This window comes from Antechinus flavipes, chromosome 1 (assembly GCF_016432865.1).
Source record: "Antechinus flavipes isolate AdamAnt ecotype Samford, QLD, Australia chromosome 1, AdamAnt_v2, whole genome shotgun sequence".
NCBI classification, from domain to species: Eukaryota; Metazoa; Chordata; class Mammalia; order Dasyuromorphia; family Dasyuridae; genus Antechinus; species Antechinus flavipes.
The window spans coordinates 625,614,118-625,626,173 of NC_067398.1; the positions used below are offsets into that span (position 1 = coordinate 625,614,118).

At 34.5% G+C, this 12,056-nt stretch overlaps 1 protein-coding gene across 2 annotated transcripts in view; it reads right to left on the minus strand.

Annotated features, from left to right (window-relative positions):
* The window catches only part of ADCY8 (adenylate cyclase 8), a 397,348-nt gene that overhangs the window by 156,529 nt on the left and 228,763 nt on the right, over nucleotides 1-12,056 (minus strand). For both annotated transcript variants that reach the window (XM_051971100.1, XM_051971099.1), the window contains exon 6: nucleotides 4,867-5,025. In XM_051971100.1, the coding sequence (XP_051827060.1) occupies nucleotides 4,867-5,025 (159 nt within the window). The remainder of the gene's footprint in view (nucleotides 1-4,866; nucleotides 5,026-12,056) is intronic.

Sequence of the window (12,056 nt, forward strand, 5' to 3'; positions counted from 1 at the left end):
AATCATAATAATATCATCTTACAACCCTTGGCATAATACCTTTCAATGGAATTTATCCAATTTAATTTATTTATTCAGTATTTTTTCCAATTTCATTTAAAATATTTTTTTACATTAAAAAAAAAAACTTGAGTTCTAAATCCTCTTTCTTATTCCCACCCATATTAAGAAACCATACGTAAAATTATACAAAACATTTCCATAAAAGTCAAGTTATGAAAGAAAACATAGATCTCTCACCTTAATAAAAAAAAACCTTCAAGAAAAATAAAGCTAAAAGAGGAGGGGAGGGGAGGGAGAGAGAATGTAGACTAGTTTTCTTTAGAAGAAAAAAAAAAACTTTGATCATTATTTTGATTTCCTTTGAGATATACACGTATATAATTTATATCTATCTAGCTATCTAAATATCTACTATGTATGTCTATCTATGTATCTAATTCCTATTCCTTTAAAAAAATTCTAAGCAAAGTAGAGTTCAAAGGCTTCACTGAAGTGCTAAAAGAATCCACGATACATAAAAGGTTAAGGATCCCCATACCAGTGAGAGGAAGAAGAAGAACCAATAATGAGATATCCAGAGCTTTTTTTTTTTTTGAGTATAGAAATTAGAAGGAGTACTATCAATGTGATCAGTCTTTCAGTAACCTAGAAACAGCTGACCTTAGCATCTCATTAATACTAGTTAGTTTAGATAGGAAGGTACCAGACAAAATCTTCCTTGTACGGGAACTCACTCTAGGTGAATACCTCCTTGATCTGGCTCTGATCCCTTCAGATCCCGGGCTAGCAAATGATCTCTCAACCTATTAATGATCTGTTACTTTCCAGCACTTTATGACAACCTCCAATGGCAAGGCCCTCATTTTCTTCAGAGGCAACCCTTTCTAGTACTAGATGGTCAGAGCTGAGTTCAAATATATCTCCTTGTTCCTTCACTGAAATGTCCTCATTAATAGTGTTCAGACCTTTTTAAAAGATGAAGTAGGATTTCACCAGGAAGGAGAAAATGGCAAAGTTAGAATTCTTAATGGAATTAAGATTCAAATAGGGAGGGGGAAAAGTGCATGTTTAGGAAAGAATGAGCAGTCTGGCTTGGCACTTTTTTTGAATTCTGCTCTCTATAATTTATGTATCTTTTGTAACAACACCATTTATTGATGACATTTGAATGAGGTGACACTGCAGAGAGCTGAACTTAAGTTAGGAAATTCAAATCTGGCCTCATACACTTAGTAGCTTTGTGATCATGGATGAACCACTTAATCTCTTTGCACCAGATTTCTCATCTATAAAATAATAATAATAATAGCACCTACCTGCAAGGTTGTTGTGAGGATAAAGTGAGATGATATTTGTTAAGCTCTTTGCAAAATTTTAAGTGACTATATAAATGCTAGTTATCAAAAACAGAAGCCACTAATTGTGAATTTATTAATTTTTTCAATTTTTACTCTTCTTTCCACTTTCCTTCCTACAAAAAATAAAATCTCCCAAAGCTGTTTGTGCTTTTTATTCTCAGTCTAGGTCTTTGTACATAGTAATACATTTCTGTGGAGCTGTACTGAGTTGGAATTCCATAGAATGATTTATTCAATAGAATTCATTTCAATGCAGTTTAGTTCAATGAGCATTTATTAAGTGCCTACTATATTCTAGGCAGGGGAAATATGAAAAAATAAAAGATGTATAAGACATGGCCAAGAGGAAGGAAGCTTTTGCCTCCTTCCTGAAACTTCTCAGGTCACTCATTTGTTCTTTGCTGTCCTCAAGAGATAAAATATTTAATAGGATTTTGTAAGTCCATATTTCATCCCTTCTCCTGGATTGCATATCTTTGAGGACAAAGATTGTTTAATTTTGTTTTTGTTTTCTTAGTCCTTGTCATATAATTGTCCTTTAATAGCTATTTGTGGAGATGAATTGAATTGGAATTTTAGTTCCCATGAATGCAAATAATATATTGGTTATCTTCAAAAAGTAAATGAACACTAATAAAATGTAAAATGAAGTCCAATATAGACTGCATTTGGTTAATTAGTCAATCTGAATGTCATTCCTTTTTATTCTCTTTGCATTTTATTTCCTTCTAAAGGGAGGAGGGCAGGCATGAAACCTCTATTAAAAACACAATGTACATTCTGTGTCCCAGAATTTCATAAATTGAAATGGATCTGGGCTTTGACTCCAAATTTTTTACCATTCCTAAAACAGTGCCCATTAGCAATGGATGAGCCAATAACAGCCCTAATACACACACACACACACACACACACACACACACACACACACACACACACACACACACACACACACACACACACACACACACAGAGGATAACCACAAAAATTGGTTTCCTGAACTTCAAAATGCAAGTTATTTATCTCAATTCCTCTTCTTTCTCTCCCTTTCTTGATCTATATATGAGAAAACTTTACAACCCAAAGATATTTTCATATATTGCCAATTTTTATCCAGTTTTATAATCTTTAAAGTTGTTGTTCAAGAAGAAAAGCAAGATTAGTCAAAAGAGTAACACTTCTACAATGACTAGCATTCTCTAAGTGGTGCAATCCAAAACTCTTGGCTTTTGGTTATATTTATAAAATCTTTCTTCTATTATTTGAAATGCTAACTTATGCTTGTTATGGTCTTGGTATAGTAGATCTCATTGTAATTCAGTTTTCTGAATATCAGTCATTTATGAGCTTTGTCCATTTGTCTAGAAAGTGACAGGACAGATTCTCTTAAGCCTTCCATGAAACCAATACTAATCCTCTACAATCTTAATTCCTTTGGTTGACAAAGCAGCTATCAGACCAAAGACTTTATTAACCAGAATAGTCCATCTTCCAACTATGACTGTAAATGATCTATTCCTGATAATCTCTTCTAAGAAGAGGTAACAAAATGTGGACCTCTGAAAACTCCAGTTCAGAGACTATAATTAGAAGTGGATATGTTGGATATGTGAGTTTTGAAAGAAGTATATAGGTTCTGGTCCAAGGAATGGCATTCAAGGTAAATGGAAAAGGGCTATATGAAAATTAAGGGTCAGTTCTTATATATCTTCAACACCTGATGGTTGATGTAGAGAATAATGATAAGAGAGAGGAACTGTATAATTCTTAATCATCCCTCCCCCCCCCCCCCCCCCCCCCGCCAAAAAAAAAAAAAAAAAAAAACAAGTAAAAGTACTGATTCTGTAATTAGGTTATCAGAATTTATGGGCTGGATAAGGGATCATCTAATCTCCAGACTAGAGGTCATCTTGTCTCCTCAGGAATATATCCAACAGCTCTGTCATCTAGTGTTACAGTAGTCAAGTAGACTAATGTAGTTGACAAAGATATTTTAACAAAATGAAAAAAAGGGGATATCTGGTCAATTTTTAATTATCCAGAAACTCAATTAAATATCAGATTCCTTCCCTTGTTAGCACTGGAGCTAGGGGAAACTAATCAGAGCCTTAGAGAGCTAGTGAACATCTTAACAAGTACCCTTTAACAATGATATCTCTTGTGTGTTCCTTTATTGAGTTATTTGTGGAAAGGCAGCTGGTGAGCAATTGTGCTGTATCTCCCTATCTCAGATCCTGATGTAAGTAGCTTGCTAATAAATATTTAACAATTGTCTTTCTGAAAAAAAAAGTACACAAAACCACACTTTCAAGTTTAATCTGCGTTATTAATTATGTTCTCCATTACTTGTATCTAGATTCTCTTTTAATCCTTCTCAGTTCACAGGCTAGAAATAGGACAAAGGCTAGATTAGGCTTTAATTTGCTAATCCCTGATTTAGACAATTAACAAAACAATAAATCCAGCTATGATTTAAAGTATTTGCTTATTTCAAAATATAAATGCCCACACTAAAAATTTAACAGTTGGTTCTCACAAGCCACTTTGATATAGATCTAAAATACTCATATACATGATACCTCCTCTAGAGTGAGATTTCAATACTAGAAAGGTGAGTATGTCGTACCTGGTAACTCTAATAAAAGCCAGATTGTTTCTCAAAGATAAAAATTGTTTCGAAACTTTTCTTCATCACCCCAAGAATGAGTTTTTAAATTTCATTAGATTGTAGACTCTTGAAGGCAGGGACTGTTTTGTTTGAATATTCCCCACTAATTAGCATTGTATCTGAAACAACAGTCAATGCTTAAACAAATCTAATGGCTCCACATATTCCAGTGAACCATGAAATAAATTCAGATAGAACTTTTCAGATAATTTGCTTGTCTGATGGTGCTTTTTAGTTCAAAAAATATATTCTATTTACATAGCATATGTCAAATGAACTAAACAGGTAAAAACAACTTTAGATCCAATCCATTTTTGGGTAAAACGAATGGGATATTCCAGGTGATTAAAAAGGTGAGAGATTTAGGTATTCACTATAACAGGCTGCCAACACTCAGCAAGGTGGAAATCTAGGTTTGTGGGAAGTAACTGAAGACTTACTGATCTTGTCAAAGGTAAAAATACTCCAGAACTCCTTGCTCTCACCTAATATCTAGAAGTCTAAGCTATAAATTCAGAGCCACAGAGCTAATTGTCTGAAAAGATAATTGACATTTGAGCACCAAACTCAAAGAAACATGAAGATCTCTTAAAATTTGATTTTTTAAACATATTATTTCTATACTCTATAGTACTTGGTTTTAACAGACATTATTGGAGACCAGTTCTACTCACAGATGATTCAAGTTAAATCAGGTCAACAATCATTATATTAAATGCATATTGTATCCCTCTAAATCAGAGAATTTTCGAAGTTGTGGCTATGTGATTTGAATGTTTGAATTATAAAGCAAGGAGAAAAATCACAGCATTAGTGAAGCTCATAAGACAGCTTACCCAGGGATTCCACCTGATTCTAGCTTATTCGCGATGTCCACATCCCAGGACCAAACATCAAACTGCCACTTCCGGAGACCCAACACTCCACAGAGCACTGATCCAGAATGGATGCCTATGCGCATGTCAATGTCATGCTTTGTCCTTGACCTAACATACCTGTTCAGAAAAGTCAACATATACACACATTAGAAAGGGAAAAGAAACTCATCTTAAACATCTGTGAGCTGCCAAAGCTTTGCTTGAGAGCTGGATAACATGTGGGAGTGAGCAATGATGAGAAATTTGACCTTGATCTTCACTGTTCTTTTCTGGACAAGGGTGATTGCACAGGATGATATACTTGGAAAAGACAGACTCAGAAAGGGGAATAATAATTAGTTGAATGGAAAGCCTTGGATATGCAGTAGAAAAAGTGATGAATCGGGAGTCAGAAGGCCTGAACTTAAATCTGAACAAACCATTTGTTATTGTTTGACATCAGTTTCCTTAGTTGTAAATGAAATGGTGTATGGGATGGAGACAGGTTAAACTAGAGCGTTTCTAACTTACCTTTTAGCTCTAAACCTATGATAAACTAAAACTCTTATCTCAAAGCATCCTACATTAATTCATTTATCAATAAAGTCAAAATATTTTAAAGGAGACAGACTAGAAAGATGTAGACACTCAAAACTTTGACAAATAATGATAGTGTAAAGCAATTAAGTTCTAATTTATAAAAGAGAATTCTTTGAGGGGAAAGAAGCATAAACATTTATATTATATGTACTATGTGCATCATGCTAGGCACTTTTACTTATATTATCTTAGTTGATCATAACAATCTTTCAAGGTAGGCGTTGTTATAATTCTCCTTTTTGCAGTTAAGGAAACTGAAGCAAAGAGGGTTAAATGAGCGATAGCCAGTGAGTGTCTGAGGCCAGATCTGAATTCATGTTTTTCTAACTCTAACCAGCATTTCAGTTGCTGGAGTAGCTAGTTCACTCCATAGGGCATAAAGTCCAGGGTATGGAGTCAGGAAAACCCATCTCCCCAAGTGCAAATCTGGTCTCAGACACTTACTAGCTGTATGACCCTGGGCAAGTAATTTCACCCTGTATGCCTCAGTTTCCTCATCTGTACAATGAACTGGAGAAGAAAATGACAAACCACTCCAGTATCTTTGTTGAGAAAATACCAAATTGGGTCACAAAGAGTCAAAAATGATTGAAAAACAAAAGGTCTCCAGCTGCTTCTCCTTAGTGGAGTTAGATCAGAAATTTAGAACTGTCAGTCAGCTAGTTATCAATTAGTTTTTTCATAATACAGAAGAGGAAAACGAGACTGTGAAGATTAAATACATAATAAAATCTGGATTTGAATTCAGATCCTCTGACTTCAGATTTTTTTATTTTTTATTTTTTATTTTTCCCACAATGTTATGAGATAGTGTCCTCTCTGAATATTTGAAGGCTTACACATGGAAATAACCAATGGCTTTGAGTTATAAGTTAAGCTGTAGACAGTAGTTTACATAAATGATCTCCTTAAACAGGGATCATCCCCATTTTATAGATGAGAAAGGTTAAGGGAGACTAAGTGACTTCCCTACGACTAGCAAATGTCAGAAATAAGATTTAAACCTAGGCCCTTCGTGACTTTCCAGTATTTCTTTGTATCACACCAAGCAGCCTTTCAAAGGGAAAAAGTGTTAGAATTTATTTTTCTAGCCTCAGAAAGTAAAATGAGTAATAATCAGTAAAATTACAGTAGATCTCTTTCCTTCTTTCTACTTCTATTGTTATTCCTTTAATCCAAGCCCTTCTTCTGGACTACTGTTTGTTGGGGCTGTTAAGATGCTCTAGTTATGTCTGACTCTTTGTGATCCCACTTGTGGTTTTCTTGAAGAGGTACTGAAGTGGTCTGACATTTACTTCTTCAACTCACTTTACATATGAGGAAACTGAGGCAAACAGAGTTAAGAGACTTGCCCAAGATTCCAATAGACCTGTAATGGAAAGAGCAATCCACATCCTAAGAGAACAATGGAGACTGAATTGTATGTAATTCTGTTTAAGGCACATCAGTTTAATAGGAATGGTACCAATCTGGAAAGTCCAGAGGAGACCAACCATGATTGATTTTGTGCCTGTTTCATATGAGGATCAGTTGAAGAAATTAGGAATGTTTAACATGAAGAAGAGAAGATTCAGGAAAAACTATCTTTAAAAAAAGATTAGACTTGTTCCATTTGATCTCAGAGAAGAGAACCAGTTTAAGTGGATCAAAACTGCAAAGATTGAAATGACAATTTTCAATAGTAAGAGTTATCTCAAAATATAATGATCTGTCTTAAGAAATGGTGACCTCTTTGGTTAAGGTCTTTTACTTGAGGGGTAGCTAGATACCTCAGTGAATAGAATATCGATTCTGGAATCAGGAAAACCTAAGTTCAAATCTGACCTCAGACACTTACTCAGTGTGTGATCCTGAAAAAGTCACAAGCTTAATTGCCTTACAAAAATAAACCCAAAATGCAGATCTTCTACTTGAGGTTGGATAACTCTTTATAAAGAATGCTCTTCTGGGGGATATCTCTTTGGATACAGGCTGGACTAAAAGGATCCCAAATCTAAATTCTATAACTCTATTCCCTGTGTCACCTTGATGCTTCAAGACAAAAAAAAATGCTCTCAAAGATTTTATAGCACAAAAAGATAATGTATTTAAGAAGAGTAAGTGAATGAAAGAGATACAAAACAAGGTACTGAGAATCTATTTCTGACTTCTCCATTAATTGGCTGAATGAAATTGGCTTTGACTAAAATTAACCTCCCTAGGTGACCTCTAAGCTTCTAGCTCTAAATATGTTTCTTTGGAAATGTATGGAGTGATAGAGTATGGAAAGATAAAAAAAAATGAAGAGTAGATGGAAAAGATAAATTTGGATAATGTTAATTTTATTAGGCAACTAACATTAGCTATAGAATGCATATTTTAAAAGGAAAGGATTGAGGCTAATTGTTCAAAATAAGAACTATCACATCATAAGAATATCAAACTGTACAATGACACTGTGCTGCTGTTTCTTTGTAGTAAATTTGAGATTTGAGTCAAATGAAGACTTGTAATTATTTCCAAGCTGATTAGTTATTGGCAGACATAGATCCTACTTGGAAGTCAAGTATTGTGATTGGACACAGTTTAAAAAATCACTTTATGATTATTGTGAAGAAAGTGTTGCCTGGCTGTCTTCTGAAATAAAGTAGAGAAAATGTTTCTTTATGTGACTCACTCTAGCTGAACCCCCAAAGGCAATTTGCTGTGTTCCCATCAATCACTAACATTTTCCTAGTGGTTCTGAGGACAAGAAAAATTATTCTGTCTTTTCAGATTGAGGCTTTCAATTTGAGAAGTGAAATCACTGGTGTTGTGATTATAGCCCTCCAAAAGACATCCAGATAAGAGTCCTGGTTAAACCTAAGTCATGCTAAGATATTAGCAGTCCTTTTATAATTACCAAGTATTTATATAGAATCTGGATGAGTAGAAAACTTTCTACAAAATATTGAAAACATAGTAAACATATTGGTCTTACATTGTGAGCTTCTTAAAGGTAGGACCTGTCTTTTACCTTTCTTTGAATTGTTGGTACTTAGCACAATGCCTGGCACACAGTAGGGACTTAATAAATGCTTAATGCCTGGATGATTGACTGTCAGATAGCAGTTATGAAGTCTTGGTCCACATCATCATTTTCTTCCTCTGTCTTACGGAAATTGGTTGTATGTATATCCTGGACCTTTGTGTTGTACTAATCCTTAGTATTCCAAAACTTGTATTTGGAAGTTACCTCAAATGATACAAATCCTGATTATCTATACCTATTTTTCCTGTGTGAGTTTTATCCATATATTCCCATAAAATTTTCAGAGAAGGTCCACTCAACTTATTGTAGGCCTTCTTCCTTTTCTTTTGACAAAAACATGTGCACCAGTGGAATCATTTACAGTCCACTTGTAAATCCTTCACCTTTATCACATAATCACCTCACATCTTTTTTTCTTTTATAATGTTTTGATGACATCTCTTGCCTTCATTATTCTTTGGGACTTCTCATTGATAATACATTGCATTCTGCACATAACTACCATATACCTCTCTATTGCTTTCTACATGGGATTCATTTTTAATTATGCTACATTCTATGTCTCTGTGTCAAACACTAATACTAGAATGTATCGATATTAAAAAAAAATAGGCTTTTGTCCATATTTGCTCCCTTCAATTGGCAAGAATTAATGTCCCTCCTCAAGATTCTTTTGACATTTTCTTAGCAAGGTACTGGAGATTGAGTCCTCCCATTTTATAAGGTTCTCATTACATCTGAATGCCAGGCTCTGTGACCTCATAAGAGCATACTCAAGGTAACAGAAAATAATCCATCAACTATTGTCCGGGAAGTCATTGTCAAAAATTTTGGGGAAAAAGTTATTTAAAATGCTCAGGTATATTCCATAAGACAAACTTCAGAAAATTTATAGCAAACCCCAATTTCTGAGGTATACACAACATAAGGGAACACACAAAGGCCACAGAGGTAACCAGACTCTCTAAAATTATACTAATTTATCATGAATTCCCAATTATTTTTTTTTTTACTCTTCTTCCTTTCAAAACAATCAGCTCTGTAAATATGTATATGAAACAGTTCCAGCCTGCAAGTGAAGCACTAAAGCAAGAAGCAAATAAAATCAAAGACAAACAATGTACGGATTTTCATTTGGCTGACTGAAGATGATGTTGGGTCTGACTCATAAATGAGTTGTTAGTTATCTCACAAATGACTTCTCACCATTATTCTGTGGTGAAGAGACTGTGAAGCACTAAATTCTGAACTAGAAGATGACAATATTGAAGAAAAGATTGCTTTAACAGAAAACACTAGCAACTTGAAGCTTAATAGAGAAAGCAGCTCATAGATCAGTGGAGTAAACAGTTCATCAACAGACCACAATAGTCTTGTGAGGAAGCATCAAGTGACATTCAGGGGCAGAGATGTATTTGAGTTGGTATGGTACCATATAATAGCATAGGTTGACCAGGCTATATAAGTTATATATGTTACCAATAATAGCTTTCTTTTCTGCTAGTGATATATAACAAGTAGAAATCCCTGGTGAGTATGAAAGAATGTGTTTTTTATTTCCCTCTTTAGCCTCTATTAATTAAATAACATTTTGCCTAAAAAAAAAGAAAGAAAGAAAGAAAGAAAGAAAGAAAGAAAGAAAGAAAGAAAGAAAGAAAGAAAGAAAGAAAGAAAAAAGAATAGGATAAGCCAGGTTAAAAGCACCAGGGAAGTTTATGATTTTATATAATGCTGGCAGAAAGCCTTAGAGTTGAAGAGAGAATGATTCCCTTGTTAGAATTATTAGCAAAATACCTCAGTTCCTTAACAGTTCTACCTGTCAAAGATCAAAGGATATGAATACATATTTTCAGATTTTCAAATGAAAGCCATTTATAGTCATATAAAAAAATGTTCTTAATCACTCGTGATTAGAGAAATGCAAATTAAAACAACTCTGAAGTATCACCTCACACCTCTCAGATTGGCTAAGATGACAAGAAAAAAGTAATGATAAATGTTGGAGGGGATGAGGGATAACCAGGACATTAATGCATTGTTGGTGGAGTTGTGAAATGATCCAACCATTCTGAAGAGCAATCTGGAACCATGCACAAGGGCTATAAAACTGCATACCATTTGACCCAGCAATGCCATTACTGGGTCTGTATCCTGAGGAAATTACAAAGAAGGAAAAAGGATCCACATGTGCAAAGGAAGGCAATGGAATGTCATTGTTCTATAAAAATGATGAACAAACTGATTTTAGAAAGACCTGGAGAGATTTTACATGAACTGCTGCTGAGAAAAACAAGAATACATTAATGTATGATGATCAAAATTATGAATGAATTGGTTCTTCTCAGTAGTTCAGTGATCCAAAGCATTTCCAATAAACTTTGGACAGAAAATGTCATCTGCATCCAGACAAAGATATAAGGAGACTGAATGTAAATCAATACATATTTTATTAACTTTGTCTGTTTTTTAATTTTTCCCATGGTTTTTCCCTTTTGCCCTGATTTTTCTCTCCCAATGATTCATCCCATTATGCAATCCCCACAATTCATAAAGCAATGTGTATAAAATACAAATAAACACTACAATAAAAACAAAACAAAAACAAAAAACCTTCTTGATTGTGCTAACAGTGTTGAACAGATGGAAGAGTTAATGATGTACTGTTGGATACATATATGGTCTAGAATCAGAGGTCCTCAAACTTTTTAAATAGGAAGCCAATTCACTGTTCCTCAGACTGTTGGAGGCCGGACTATAGGAAAAACAAAAACTTTGTTTTGTGGGCCTTTAAATAAAGAAACTTATCTTTATAAGCACTGGGTGAGGGGGCTAATAGTCCTTAGCTGTCGCATCTGGCCCGCGGGCTGTAGTTTGAGGACACCTGGTAGATGAATTATGTGTGGCTTTGAGAGAGGTATTAGGGTGAAACAGGAGAACTCTATATCAGTAAGTTAATAAACATTTACTACGTGTGTACTATATATCAGGCATGGCACCAAGGGCTAGAGATATAAGAGAAAGGAAAAACACATTTGGTCTTTGCTTTTAAGATATCCTATTCTAATGAGAGAGACAACTTACAAATCCCAAATCCATATAGAGAAGAAGTAAAGTAATCACAGAGGGAAAGTATCGATTATTCTGTCAAAGGTGGGATGTGTGTAGAGTTGTGAAGGAAGTTGGGAAAGCTAAAAGGCAGGGGCAAGAAGGAAAAAAAAATTGACATAGAAGACATTTATTGAAAAAGCATGGGGTCTGGAGATGGAGTGGACGCTTTAAGGAGCAGCAAGTAGGAAGATATAGTTGAATCAGAGAGTAAGTAAAGAGGAATAAAATTCAAGAAAATTAGAACAGATAGGAAAGAGGCAGGTTATAAAGGTGTCCTTTAAATCTTCCCTGGATCCCCAAACACCAGCAGGCAGTGGATCCAAATAACTAATAAGTATTCATTCTGTTTCTTTGTATTATCTTTGGAATAACTATATCCTGTATTTTTTCAATATACTAAAAGGCTCCTGAAGATAGATATTATCTTACCCTTCTTTTTATCCTTCAATGT